Raw genomic sequence first — 15,751 nt, forward strand, 5'->3', positions numbered from 1 at the left:
AGCGACTGTTTCCTGGTGGCCTTAAATGTGATTCAGTGTCCAATGAGTGTGGATGCTTTATTTTTAAATAGATTCCGCGTGTAGATGTATTATTTCGAAATACACTATTACAAAACAGCTGTTCCGAAATATCTTATTTCAAGATGTGTGTAGTGTAGATGCAACAAAAAAAAATTGTAAATAAGGAATCATTGATACACTGGTGTGAGTCCAGAAGGTTCTGCAGGGATTGGTTCCTGGCTTTATTCTGTTTAAAATTTTTGACAATAATCTGGCAGAAATAGAAAGCCAATACAGGGGGTCTACTCACAAAGCCATAACTGAGCAAGGGAGGCACAAGAAGTTGTCCAAGCAACTAAAGGCAGCCAGTCAGGGGTTCCACTTTGAATCCTGCCTATTAGCCTGATTCTTGAATCCTGTCCGTTCCTGCCTCCAAGCCTTTTCCTGGTTTCTGCCCTCCTTACATCTTGCTCTTCTCTGCTCCTGGTTCCTGCTTTCCTGCCTTGCTCCAAGTCCCCACTCTCTTGTTCCCATCCCTGACTCTGGCTTGGTCTTTGGCTTAACTCCTGACTCTCATTCCAGATCTGATTGCTGGCTCCAATTTCTGGCTCCTCACTCCAACCACTAGGTCTGACTGCTCAGGCCCTAGCCCTTATAGCTTGATGGAGAATTTTTAGGAGTAAAGGCACTTCGAAGAAGCGCGGGCATTTCGAAGTACCCATGGCTATGCACATGCCGGCACTTCGAAATTTGACAATTCAAAGTTGCCATGGGGGAGAATTAGCCTAATAAAGTGCTGCATATTCACCGCAGCACTTCATTAGTAATCCCCCGTCACCCTGATTAACATGCCCCCTTTGAAGTTGGGGGCAAGTGTAGAGTCTCTTAGCCAATTAGGGGAAATGGTAGAAAGCATTTTCTTGGATACTGCTATAAAATGGCTGAGCATCAATAAGGAATCTACAGAATTGCCAAACTACAGATTGTCTCAACAATCTGTGAGTTTTAACTTTTTTGGCTGTGTCTGTGCAAGCATGTGCTTTCAAAGTGTTTCCCTCTGTCTTCAAACACTTCTGTCTTTCTGCATTCAATTTTAGCCAACTTGTCCTTATCCAGATGCTTATTACAGCCAGACATTAGAATAACATGGTGATTGTTGTTCAGTGTAGACTGCCAATGACAGTTGTGTGTCTTCTGCATATTAGTAAAGCTTGACTCGGGAATTTTTTCATCATTTCTCCTAGTGGCTGCTATGATAGATGTGATGCTATAGAATCCTGGACTATTCAAAGATTACTGCATCAATTGTAGAAATGTTATATTTATGTTTTTCGACTTGCTTTTTCTATTCAAAGTTCTCAGAGTTTGCATGCTGTGTTATGTTTACTATTCTTATGAAATGTGTTCAAAGTAAAGGTTTTAAACTCTTCAAACAGAAAACTGCAACAGAATGCAAACCAAATAGGAATAAGGAGATTTCAAAGTGTGCAGGGTCCTTTCAAAAAGGACTCCATGTAGACAAGCCGTGCGCTATTGAAAGTGGCGCTTTTGAAGTGCCATGGCCACCATTATGTTAATGAGGCACTGTATATTCATGGCAGCACCTCATTAGCATCTTCGAAGTAGCCGGGGTCTTTTCGAAAAGGAGCCCCGTCTGGACAAGCCGTGCAGCGGCGAGCCATGTCAATTTCGAAGTGCCGCTGCCTCCCACATTCTAATGAGGCACTGAATATGTATTTCAGCATTTCATTGGTAAACTTCGAAATGGCCATTTGTATGGCCATTTTGAAGTTTTTGGCTAGTGTAGTCACGGCCACTGTTTCCTTCCATCTTTCCCTGTGCAGTGCGGAGTTGCTTAGTTTTTGTAGGCTAGCCCCTCACCAATCTATTGTGTCATCTACCCATTCTCTATGGGGTCTGCCTCTCCTATTTGAACATCCATTATGCCAAATACCAGGGTCTGGATTTTTTGTTCATTCTGCAAATGTCCCCGAATAGCTGTAACTTTCATTGTATAACTTTCTGCAATAGATTCTCTTTTGGCTGTGTCTTCCTATATAATTCCTCGTTGGTGACTTTCCGTATCCATCCTATTCTCAGGATCTTTCTATAACATATTGAATGCCAATATCTTTCTCTTCGAATCATTAATTATCACCCATGTCTACCTTCGTATAACATGCTGCTGAATACACACATTTTCAAGACGCTCAGCTTTGTTCCTAAGCTAATCACTTTTGCTTTTCCAGATCTTATCCATCGCCTTCAAATTCACTCTTGCTTTCACTATTCTAGTCTCTATTGCTTTCTTACAGTCTAGATCATACATTGTTTCTTCCCAGATTTGTGAACTTCTGTGCATTCTCTAGTTCAATCCCATGGACGCTGATCTTTCTTCCTATTTCCTTATCTCCAAATACCATTGTTTTTTATAGATGTTCATTATCAGTTTGTACCAATTCCCTTCCTCATTTAGCACTTACACCATTTTCACTAGCTTCTCCTCGTCTTCCTCAACAATAACTATATTATCCATGAACCTCAAGGTGTTAATCCTCATCCCGAGCACAGATATCCCTTCTACCTCTTCCTTGATCTTGTCAATCACTCTCTCTAAATGTGTGATGAAGATACTCGGCAATATTGAATCTCCCCATCTCGTACCTCTGACTCGTTCTAAATCAACTTCCCATCTCCCTTCATTGTCGTTGATGTCCTTCAACAATAGTATCAGTCTGCTATCCACGCCGTCTGACTCCAACACCGCCCAAGTCACTTTCTGATTTATACTGTCAAATGCCTTCTGAAAATCAACAAAGCAAGGTATATGTTCTTGTTCTTCCATCAAGCTTTCTCCACTATCAATCTTAGTGCCAGTATCTGCTGTATGGTACTTCTCTCTTTCCTGAACCCTGCTTGCTCGTCTGCTGGATGTTTTTCTGTCTGCGATCTTAAAGTCTCTCTAAGTATCATCATCAGAACCTTGCCTAGATGGCTTGTTAGCGCAAATGTTCTGTAGTTCTGGCAATCCAATATACTTCCTTTTTTGTGTATTGTCACTAGCACAGATCTTGTCCATTCCTCAGTGTCTTCCCTTCTTTCCATGGTATGTTATATAGTCGGTAGTAACAGAGAGAAAGCCAGGCTAGTCTATATAATATGAAAACAAAAAAAGCAGTAGCACTTCAAAGACTAACAAAATAATTTATTAGGTGATGAGCTTTCGTGGGACAGACCCACTTCTTCAGATCATAGCCATACCAGAACAGACTCAATATTTAAGGCACAGAGAACCAAAAATAGTAATCAAGGTTGACAAATCCAGAAAAATATTATCAGAATAATAATATTCAATAATTAAATAATATTTAATATTATTATTCTGATATTTTTCTGGATTTGTCAACCTTGATTACTATTTTTGGTTCTCTGTGCCTTAAATATTGAGTCTGTTCTGGTATGGCTATGATCTGAAGAAGTGGGTCTGTCCCACGAAAGCTCATCACCTAATAAATTATTTTGTTAGTCTTTAGAGTGCCACTGGACTGATTTTTTTGTTTATATAATCAGTGTATTTCGTGAATCATACTTTCTCTGCCATATCTGACCATCTCTCCCATGATCTTATCATTTCTAGGGCTCTTGTTCTTCTTTAGTCCTTCCACTGCTCTGTCTACTTCCTCCTTCGAAATATCGGTCTCGCTCTTGATGCTCAGTGGAGATATCTCTTTCAGTTCTTTGATCAGTCTCTCTGAGACACTCGGCTCCAACTGTGCTTTGTATAGATCAGTGCATTATCTCATCCATTGCTGCACAATCTTCTCTTTGTTCATGAGCACCTCTTCATTCTCATCTTTAATCACCATCTGCTTCAGCTTCCACTTCCTATTAATATTGCTCATCATCTTATACTCCTCCCTGGTCTTACATTCGCCATAATACTTCTCTAACCATTTTGCCTTATCCTTTCTGGCTGCTTTCCTTACTTCATGGCATTTCACCCTACATTGCTGTTCCGCCCTCTCGGAAACATCCCTTCTGACTTTCAACACTCTCTTCTCTTGGACCAGTTTCAGCATCTCCTGCGTAATCCACTTCTTATTGATCCTCTCTTCTTCTGTAACAGTCTGCTCAATTGCCTCTTCTGTCACCATGGCTATCCCTTCGACTCTCTTGTCTAGGTGTTTTTCTGTGGCCACATTCCTAATCTTCTCTTTGAGCGTCACTCTGTATGCATTCCCTATTTCTGCCTATCCTCGCCTTGCCACATCTCTTCTCTTCTTAAACTGTGTCTTAGACTTTTGCTTGAGTTTTAGCTTAATGTTTGTGATCATTATACGGTGGTCCAAGTTTATATCTGCTCTTAGGAAAGTTCGGTACTGCTATACTCATGTTACTCATCACCTTCTTATCAAAATCATATCTATCATGTTCTTAGACTTTCCGTCAGTCATTCACCATGTCCACTTCCTGCAGACCTTTTGTTGGAATCTCTTGTTGCAGATCACCATCTCAGGCTCCGCAGCAAACTCTACTAGTTTCTCACCTCGTTCATTTCTTTCTCTATATCCGAACCTTCCCGTAACTCTCTCCCATTCTTCATTATCTGTTCCAGCCTTTGCGTAGCAGTCTCCTCCGATGATCAACACATCTCTGTTACGTATATCCTCTAGCATCTTTGTCAAGTCTTTGTAGAATACTTCAATCTCTTCCTCCATACTGTCTGATGTCGGTGCATACACCTGAATGACTGAGATGTTGAAAGGTTTTGCTTCAAATCTTGCTGCCATCATTCTTGCACTCACCAGTTTGTATCCCAGTAATGCTCCTCAAGCTCTTCTGCGAAGAAGGAATCTAACTCCTGCTTCATGCTTCGTTTCATTCCGTGACCAAATGACTTCACAATCTCTCCCGATGCTGTCCAACACATGTTCACCAGTCCAAGTACATTGCATCGGTATCTCTCCATCTCATTCTGAAGCAGCTCTAATTTTCCAGTCGCCCACATTGGTCAGATGTTTCATGTTCCAACTGATAGTATATGAGTTAGTTGTAGTTTTCTTTCAGCAGCCAACTTATTGACTCAACCCCAACACTGGATTGGTGTCATGGATCTTGTTTATCTGGGTGACATCTAAGCTGGCATCTTTTATCATTTGGTTGTACTGGCATAATTTTACTACATCACAGAATGCTAAAAGCAGTGCATATGAGCTATGCACATGAACTAATATAAGACACACAATGGTCGTGTCTACACTAGCCCCAAACTTCAAAATGGCCACACAACTGACCATTTCGAAGTTTACTAATGAAGCGCTGAAATGCATATTCAGCGCTTCAGTAGCATGCGGGCGGCCACGGCACTTTGAAATTGACGCGCCTTGCCGCCGTGCGTCTCATCCTGACGGGGCTCCTTTTTGAAAGGACCCCGCCTACTTCGAAGTCCCCTTATTCCCAGGGGACTTCAAAGTAGGCGGGGTCCTTTCGAAAAGGAGCCCCATTGGGACGAGACGCGCGGCGGCGAGGGGCGTCAAATTCAAAGTGCCGCGGCCGCCCGCATGCTAATGAAGCGCTGAATATGCATTTCAGCGCTTCATTAGTAAACTTCGAAATGGCCATTTGCGTGGCCATTTCGAAGTTTGGGGCTAGTATAGACGTAGCCAATCAGTTTTATTTTAAACTTAGCAAAGTGACAAAGATATCAAGTGCTGGATATTTGAAAGGGTTTCCATTCTTCTTTCAAATTTTATCCCTTATTTTTGTGAAGCAGTAATTATAGGCCCAGATTACAGATGTTTAGATGTTTAAATTCAGCTTGGTATATGGGCTATTATCCTGTGGGCACTTATTAGTCTAATCTTATGTGTTATCTTATAATCAGTGCATCCACAAAATTCTGGGTGCAGTAAACTACACCTGCGAGATTTCAGGCTGAAAGGTAAAAGCCCTTCAATTAAAAATTGGAGATCGTACATTTCACTGAGTAGATATCTTGTCTTTACATTTGTTTCTAAGGTACCTACTGCACTTTGTTGCTATAATGTTACCCATTGTTAAAGGCTGCTGTCATGTGATCATATTCCCTGTTTTAATTAGATGCAGTAGATCAAATACAGATCAGATATAAGTAGGAACAACACTGCAGACTTCATTTATTTTTATAGTTGGAGCCACAGAGTTAAGGGCAACCTAATTCTTACCTTGTGTACTTGTTTCTGCTTGTATTAAAGCAAAAAAAAAAAATCCTTCAAAGGTAGCCTGGAAAGGGAAATTCACCACTGAATTCATCTTAGACTTTTGTGTTTGAAAACTGACGGCAATTTGTCATTACAGTAGCGTCTCAACATTCATGGCTTAAAGTTCGCGAATTCAATTATTCACGAGCTGCTGCTTCCCTGGTGCGCCGGGGCAGGAGTGCTGGCTTATGCTGCTTCCCAGTGCTTTGGGGCAGGGAGTACCAGTGGCTGCTGCTTGCCAGGGCTCTGGGCAGGCATACCGGCGGCTGCCACTTCCTGGGGCTCCGGGACAGGGAGGACTGGCAGCCGCCTCTTCCCCGGGGGCCCCGGGCAGGAGCGCCAGTAGCCACTGCTTCCCCAGGGACCCCAGACAGGAGCCCCGGCAACTGAGCTCCAAGAGGGCAGCGGCTGCCATATTCATGAAATTCAACATTCGCGAGGGTTCTCAACATGGAACCATTGCAGATGTTGAGACCCTAGTGTTACTATCCCACAATGTGAGAACATTGTCTGCTACAGGGAAAAAAGTCAGAGATTGCTAAAGAGTTCAAACCATGCTCTGCAGGTCTTTGTGATAAGTGGCTGTTTGAAGAAAACACAGGTACTTGTTGAGATGCTGTAACTTGCCCTCCTCCTCTGCTGTTCCTCAGTCTCTTGAGCAACGCAATTCTCTTCATAACAGGCTGAGATTTTGATGTATGACACAATGCCATTGTCGTCTGTTGCCAGCAGGCTCTCCCCAATTCATGCAGCCAATGTTTCCCTTCTTAAGGTATACTTTTAGGATGTCCCTGTACTGTTTCCTCTGTCCCCTGTGAGTCCACTTATCATGACAAAGTTGAGAAAAGAGGACTTGTTTTGGAAGACAAGCATCAGCCAGCTGCATACAATGCCCAGTCCAGGGAAGTTGATGTTTCGTAATTCTTTGCTTCCACACTTGTGATGTGAGCTGCAGAAAGAATTCTGGTATTGGTGCAACAATCTTCCCATGCGATACCCAGAATCATCCTCAGGAAGTGCTGGTGGTAACATTTTAAGATGGGGGACCCATCTATGCCATGTCTAAAACCCATAAAGAAGAATGGAGACTTGCAACTGCATTGTAGAGTGGAATCTTTTGTTACAATCCACAGATCTCTGTCAATAAAGACATAACGAAGGAACATTCTGAAGGATGTGCTGGCACAATGGATCCTAAAAATTATTACTATTCTGAAAGCTTGATTCCTAATCATATATTTGAAGACCCAATTATGACAGGTTAATCAAACTAATGAAAAAGGAGAGCTATAATAACCCTTCAAGTGGTATACAGAGCAACAGCTGAAGCTCATTAAAAGAGGAAACAAGCTGAATATCAGCAGGAGTTCCTGGCGCTCAGTCCAGTTCCCGCTCTCAGTTAAACTTACGCAACCCCATACACTCAAATGCAGTATCATATGCAAGGTAATGGTAGAACTTGGTTTATACGATTATTTTAGATAAGAAGCTCCAATGCTTCAGACATTTACTAGTAAACTAGAAACCATAGTGATAGATAATTTTGAAATACATTGATTGCAAGCATGTTGTGGGTGATAGAGCAGACTGGAAAATTTTAATAACTTTTAATAAGTTTAATTTAAATAATACTAATACATTACAGTTCTTTTCCCTCTAACTACTATTTTCAGAGCATTATCTTTCATGAGGAGGAGTATGGGCTACAGTTGACTATAATATGCTTTTTTCCATTTTCAACTTATATGATTTTATGTTCCCACTAATTAGGCGGAGGGTTACAATCACCACAGAAAGATACAGTTTTAACTAAAAACTCTTCAAAGATGTTCTGTGGCACCTTATAGACTGACAGAAAAGTTTTGAGCATGAGCTTTCGTGAGCACAGACTCACTTCATCAGTGAGTCTGTGCTCACGAAAGCTCATGCTCAAAACTTTTCTGTTAATCTATAAGGTGCCACAGGACCCTTCATTGCTGTTACAGATCCAGACTAACACGGCTACCCCTCCGATACTTCAAAGATGTTGACATTTCTGGCTGTCTACTCCCCACATGCAACTAGTTGGCAAGAATTATGATATGTGAGAGTATGAGATGTATTCAGTTTTGAGTTTATTCTCCCTTTCCAACCTCAGTTCTTTTTATAATGAATCATTTGAACATCCTCATTATTCCATGGAGGAGGAGAATTATTTAAAGTAAATGAATGCAGAAAATTTTTAAATGCCTATTACAGCAAACCTTACTGTTTATTTTTTTCTGTTCTAATTTGTCATATCAATGAAAATTTGAGGGATGAAGAAAAGCACATTGTTGAATAACTTCAATATATGTTGTTTATACAAATATTTTAAAGAGCAAAATCGTAGAGAGAATGCTCGGTGTATGGGTAAAGCCCAAAGCAACTTAAAATCCACAGGTTTGTACCAGCTGGGATAGAGTCCCTGTTTGTGGGGGATATACATATACATGCACAGATATAAAATCTTTGCTATATATTGTGTGTTATAGGGGGAGCTGGTAGTGACTATATGTTGAAGTTGCCTAACATTACATTTTAAAGTATATTTGCATTCTTTTATTTTTGGGAAGCTCTCATACCTCCATAGATTGCAGCAAGTCTTTGGAATTTTGATGGGAGAATCTCTTCAGGTTACAACAGTACCTTTTTTTCCCTCATAAAGCTATATTCATGTTTTGTAGAGATATAATGTTTAAAAATGGTATTTCCCCTTCACTCACATGAATTCCTTAGGAAAAAAATTTGCAGCAGTCCAAAATTACTGAACAGCACAAGGTCAGGCTCACTGTGCAGCAGCATGCCCTGTTCTGCTCCAGCTGCACCCTTGTGACCCAAGGAGGGTACAAGGCAGGGGGAAAAATGTGACGTTTTGACTTCCCCCAAAATGTAAATCCCCAAATCCAGCACGTGACCCAAACTGGTTCATTCCACCCTTCCTCCAGTGCAGGAGCTTCTTCAGTTCTGGGATCAAGAGAGGAAGAAGAAAGCCAGGTGAAAAATGCTTTGTTGATGGTTGTATGGCTATTTGTAATTCTGCCCCCTGTGTGTATCCATTTTGATACAGTCTTCTAATTATATGATCACATACTCTTTTTTTTTTCCTCCCATGACTCATGCTTTATTTGGTGCAAGGAAGGGATGAACAGTAATATGGTTGCCCATGCAAATGTGGAATTTCACAACTTTTGAGCGCTTTACTTTGCGATATAAATCACCTTTTAACAGTTTCTTATTCAAAAATGCACAATAAATAAGCATATAAAATGAGATGTATACACAATATAAAATTGTCCTGTATAGTTCTAGCTATATAGCTGTCTTTTGTTTGTCTGTTGGTGCCATTCTGTGCAATCAGAAGAGTTCTGTGTTAGATCCTTGTAATTTTTGCTACAGAATGGGAAAATGAGGGTGGGCTTGTTCAATGTCTTGAGCTCTTGTGCTAAAATCTCTTGTGGGTTGAGAAAATAGCTAGAGTCTGTGCCTTAAATATTGAGTCTGTTCTGGTATGGCTATGGTCTGAAGAAGTGGGTCTGTCCCATGAAAGTTCACCTAATAAATTATTTCATTAGTCTTTAAAGTGCTACTTGACTGTTTGGTTTTTTTTTTTGTTTTGATAGTATATAGACTAGCACTGTTCCTTCTCTGTTACTAATCTTCCACAGTGTGTCTGCAAGTGGCCACAGCCTCGCCATTCTTAACTGGCTGGTGCAAAGGATTCCATGCGGCTGGGAGAAGGCAGGGAGAAGGGGCTACAGAGCAACACCATGTTGTGCTAAACTCACGTTAAATCAAATTATGTGCAACTTGAAGCCGCCTATCTCAAGGGTTTACTGTACATATTTATCTTAGCTATTGTTATCTATTTTATATAAATGTCAAATCCTTTTATAATTTAAATAAATTCTCAGTCTTAATATCTTATCGGAGTGAGTTCCACAGATTACTGGGTTTCAATTTTACTTGGTGTATGTTTTTTTAATGAGCATGAGAGAAGGAAAATGTGCACATCTGAATGAACTTCTCTTTAATCCTATTTCATGCCTCATGCTCACCTTCTCTTCACTTTTAAAATGTTGTCTTATATGTTCATCATTCTGTAATTCTGCAGACCTTTGTTATTTCTGCTGTATCATACATTTCCATATCATATTTAGTTTTGTATTCTTGCCTTGTCAAAAATATTTCTCAAAATCTTGGAAATGGAAAAACTATTTTTGCACAAAGCAATTGTTAGCGTAAGTGATCAGCTCTTGAAATATTCAGATTTAATAAATGTCATCACCTCCAAATTCCCAGAGGTCTTGCAGGTTTTCCAGCACTCTACGAACTGTTTGAAAGTGTTGGTGAAATAGGTGATCATTAAATTAGTGTAATTCTCAGTGGGTAATGAGCATTTCAAGCCCTTGTTTACTGTATCCATTAACTAGGGCTATGTTATATTTGCCAACAGAGCTTTTAAACTTTTGAAGATTTATCCTATTTTCAACAATTAACTTTGATCACCTTAGCTGTGTGCTTTAATATCAAAGTGTTCCTCAGCTGTTTTTTTAAATGTGTGAGTGCCCAAATACTGCATTTGTCCCATGTTCTGCACATTCATATGACTAGCTTAATTAAAATCAGACAGCTCAATAATTCTATCACAAGCTGCTAGTATTGAAGCAATTGGAGTCCTTGAACGCCTTTGTCATTGAAATGCTCAGTGGTTTCTTGAATAAAGTAGAGGATTCAGTGTTACTAATAGAAGTAAGGGAGATTATTAGCAGTGGAAGACACGTTTGAACTTGCTGAAAAGATGGCTTTTGTTTCTAGAAAGACCAACTCTCAGTAATAATTATACTCTGTCTTCACATTATCCCAGCAGTCTCTCCTTATTCACACATTCAGTGTTTGAATAGCTTGCTATTGCTTGTTAATCCCTGCAGGAATGCGGCTTTGGATATGGGGAGGATGCACAGTGCATGACATGCAGGCTAAACAGATTCAAGGAGGATTGGGGATTTCAGAAGTGCAAACCTTGTCTGGACTGTGCAGTAGTTAACCGGTTTCAGAAGTCCAACTGTTCTACCACCAGCAATGCATTGTGTGGGGACTGCTTACCAGGGTGAGTCAATGTCTTTGGATGAAACTTGGAAAACTAAAATTTGAAACTATATGCATTAACATTTACTTATTTGTGTGGTCTGGAGAAGTGAGTACATAATTGGGACTCAGAAAATCCAGAGTACTGACTTTGTGAACAAATTAGCATATGACCCTGACCAAATCACTTCACTTATCTGTTTTCCCATTTGTAAAATGGGGATAATAATACTAGCACATCTACCTCACAAGAGTATTGGTGAGGCATTGTTCATCAGGGTCTGTACAGTGCGTTGAATTCATGAAGTGTGATAAAATGCTAAGTATGATTATTACTTTTGGGTTATTTCTTTCAAAACTCAACATGTGATTAGACATTTCCAAATTGCAAATAAGTTAATTTATAACTTCTTCCTTTTGTGTCTCCAAACCAATTAAAATTTTTATAAATGTACTATCACCCCAGCACAGAAGTCAACGTATTTTCTAAATTGTGATAAAACCTCTTTAATCTTAAACTTTTATTTCCTTACACTTCTCATTATCACTGTGGTACTATTATGTTTTTACTTCTGAAAAATATCAAATATGTTTAATCGTGGTTTTACATCCTAAGATTTGGTAGGGAGCTAAATTCTATTCTCAGTGTACACGCTGTGTTTCTTGTTTTTGAATGAAAACCAAAAAGCAGTCCAGTACCACTTTAAAGACTAACAAAATAATTTATTAGGTGATGAGCGGTGATCAGAAGAAGTGGGTCTGTCCCATGAAAGCTCATCACCTAATAAATTATTTTGTTAGTCTATAAAATGCTACTGGACTGCTTTTTTGTTTTTATTTTGAATGGGATGTCTCTGACCACTGAAGTCACTATTTAGTCCTATGAAAGTGTATAGTCACTGATATTTATGTAATTAACACAGTGTGCTATGAATTACCTGGAATGGTTTAATGTGAGAAAGAAGTAGATCTTTATATTTTCTTATTCTGATTGAAAGTTGACACTCATGTCTAGTTCTAATTCCCATGGCCTCTAGAAACAGGATTTGTACAGGATTTGAATAGGTTGTGGTACTCAACCAGAGTACCTATTTAAAAATGTTACCAAGAAGAACTAAAACTTACTATTTTTGTGTGTGTGTGTGTGTGTGTTAATTACACACACAGAATGATAAAGCTACAGATTCCCTGCTCAAGGACCTTACAAGCTACAGCAGCAAAGAATGAGAAAAAATAATGACTACAACAGTGAAAGACTGAGTTATGCTTGTAAGATGTGATCCTTTCAAATCAGTTGCTGGAGTCCATGTAACTTAAGTGAGTAAGATTAGGGTCATTGTTATTTACACAGCTTGTTTGAGCCAGATTTTCCCAACCTGTACCCCAGTACAGTATTGCTTGGACAGTATCTGATTTGTGGCTTGATGTGTTATAAATGGTCACTTTTTTAAACAGCAGCTGATCATGTTAATCATTTAGGCCCTGATCCTGCAAAGTCCTTGTTTACATGCTCAAGTTTACCCAATGTGAGTAGTTCTGTCGAGATCATTGCAGTTACTTGTTTTCTTGTGGACTAGAGACTCATTCCACAGCTGCCATCAGATCTAAAAGATTGTTAAGACTATTAGGCATAGATTTATAAACATATTATTGACTTTCTTCAACACTGACCAAGGTATGTGTTTGCTTTTTCCCTCCTGCTGCACCAAGACCAGTGCCCATCCTTGATTATTCACATTTAATATTTTTTACTTGAAGACTGGTGATGTATTTAAGAGAGAAAATAGAGAGGAATTGAGCAAAATAAAAAGGCTAATTTAAAGACTCTGTGATGCATAATTAGCCAAATAATTCAAGCCTATTAAATATATATGGAGATATACCTATCTCACAGAACTGGAAGGGACTTTCATAAGGCATTGGGTCCAGTCCCCTGCCCTCTCAGCAGGACCTATCACCATCCCTGCCAGATTTTTTTTAAATCTATTTGCCCCAGATACCTAAATGGCCCCCTCAAGGATTGAGCATACAACCCTGGGTTTAGCAGGCCAATGCTCAAACCACTGAACTATCCTGGTGCCTCATAAATTTAAAAAAAATAAATAAAAATAAAAAGCAGGTAAGTGCTCAAGCACTGAGCTATCCCTTCTCCCCTGGACCTTAGGAGGTCCCCTGCAGAATGGAAGCCCCAGTTGCTGGCTGCACAGGGCAGCTAGGAGGCAGCCAGTTCCCAGCACCTTGTAGTGTGGAACAGCTGGGGCACCCTTTAGTGAGGGGCACTGTGGAGGAGCCCTTCTTCACTCCTCCCTGGGGCAGCAGTCCCATAGTGCCAAATTGCTTGGGGCAGCTCCTTCTCAGCCAGCCCCCTTCTCTGTCCGGGCTGCATACCTGACGCTACAGGGAGGACCCCCTTCATCCCCGGAGTCCCCTGTCCCCACTGGGAAGCTGCAGCCCAGGGCCACCACTGCAAAGCAGGAGCCCCCCGTCCAGTGCCCCACTGCAGGGCAACAGCTGGGAGTTAAGGGGCTTAATCCTGCATTCCCCATGTGCTCCCTTTGGAAGATAAGCTTCTGGAGCTCATAGGGCAGAGTCAAGGCCAGATTAATCTCCTGTGGGCCTGGAGCCCAAACATTTGTATGGGTCTTTGAGGTGGGCAGTGGAGCATGGCACAAGACCGAGAGGCAGGCCTTTCTAAAGAGTAGTAACCATTTACTGATAAATATATACTTTTATTTTTTTTAATCTATTATTAGTTATAAAAATGTAGTATGTCTTTTCAATGGGTACTCAGTAAACAATGTCATTTTGACCATTTGTACAGCATGGGTCTGATTGATTTCCATTTAACTCACTGAAGTCTGAGCAATTTTTACCAGGTGCTCCATATTTGACCTAGGGAAATATGGGCACCCTACATTAGGTCACAGGATGTTTCACATGATAGGACTGGGATATGCTCTGGAATTCAGTTCTTCCTCTCCTTCTTGCCTACCTTCTCTGTCCCTCTTCAGGGATCCTTTTCACAAGCAACTTCTAATTCAGGTGGTGCAAACACTTCTGCAAGTGGGAGGAGTAGATCAGGTTTCCTCTGGAGTTAAGAGGCAGGAGATTTACTCCAATATTTTCTTATCCCCAAGTGTGGTCTCAGGCCCAATATGAATCTATGAAACCTCTTTGGATCCAGGAGACTAGTATGCTGCCGTCAAGCTGAAGAATGCATATTTGCACAGATGTAAAATCTCATGCCACAGAAAATTCCTGTAGTTGTGGAACAGGTGCAGTATGAGTTCACAATATACCTTTCAGCCTATCATTGGCCCCGCAGGTCTTTACAAAATACATATTGTTAGTTGCAGACTTCCTGAGAAAACAAAGAGCGCATATATCCCTAATAGAGTGCAGATGGAAGCACAGATTAAATTGTCAACCTTCCAGATCCTAGACTTGTTGCTGAATGCACAGAAGTCAGCCTTTATCCTCTTCAAAGACTTGAGTTCACGGGGGCCATTCTTGATTCAGTCCAGGCCAAGTCCTTCTTACCAGAAGCCAAGTTCCAGATGATGAGGTCACTTATAGAGAACCTCCAGAAATATCCCATCAATGCTGCAAGGATCTGCCCAAAGCTCCTGGGGTACATGGCATCATCCACATATGTGGCAAAGCACACTAGGTTAAGACTCAGACCACTTCAGGGCTGGCTAGTGACACTGTACCAGCCTGGCCAGGATTGCCTGGACAGAGTTCTCACACTCCAAGACCCTCCTCTGGTGGTTGCACCCACAGGTGGTTTGTGTAGTCATTCCATTCAGAAGACCATTGCCATCAGTGTCTCTAGTTACCAATATTCCCAAGTTGGGATGAGGAGCTCACCTGGGAGAAGGAGCTCAGAAGGACCTCACCCTATAAAACAGTAGCATGAAGGACCTCACACTACACATCAGTGTGAGAGAACTCATAGCAGTTTGTATTGCTTGCCAAAGATTCCAGCCCCACCTGAAAGGAAAATTTTTTGTCAGTATTTACAGATAACACAACAGCAAAATGTTCTATACAGACAGACAGGATTGTGTGCGTTCCTGTCACCTATGCCAGGAAACATTCCTCCTCTGGGAGTTCTGCACAACTTACGAGGTTTCCTGCATTCTAGGGGTCCAGAACAAGTGATTGTATCATCTCAGCTGTCCTCTTCCAATCACAAAAGCTTGGTTGCTTGGATGTCTTGAGGGGCATTTTCCAGAGGTTGGGACCTCCTCAGATAACACATGTGACAAGGTATAACAGGGAGTGTCTTCAGATCTGCTCTCCTTTAAGAATCATAGTCCAGGTTTGCTCGTAGGTGCATTCCTTCTTCCCTGGAGGGACTACCTTCCACTCATACACAAGGTTCAACTGCAGGTCAAAGGGGT

The 15,751-nt window shown here is 40.8% G+C and overlaps 1 protein-coding gene across 4 annotated transcripts in view; it reads left to right on the forward strand.

Moving 5' to 3' along the window:
- The window catches only part of TNFRSF19 (TNF receptor superfamily member 19), a 118,343-nt gene that overhangs the window by 37,125 nt on the left and 65,467 nt on the right, over window positions 1–15,751 (forward strand). For 3 of the 4 annotated variants that reach the window (XM_074982154.1, XM_074982139.1, XM_074982146.1), the window contains one exon: window positions 11,189–11,367. The exons of the other annotated variant lie outside the window; for it this stretch is intronic. In XM_074982154.1, the coding sequence (XP_074838255.1) occupies window positions 11,189–11,367 (179 nt within the window). The remainder of the gene's footprint in view (window positions 1–11,188; window positions 11,368–15,751) is intronic. 4 annotated transcript variants of the gene reach the window in all.

The sequence above is a fragment of the Carettochelys insculpta genome, chromosome 1 (genome assembly GCF_033958435.1).
Source record: "Carettochelys insculpta isolate YL-2023 chromosome 1, ASM3395843v1, whole genome shotgun sequence".
Lineage (NCBI taxonomy): Eukaryota > Metazoa > Chordata > Testudines > Carettochelyidae > Carettochelys > Carettochelys insculpta.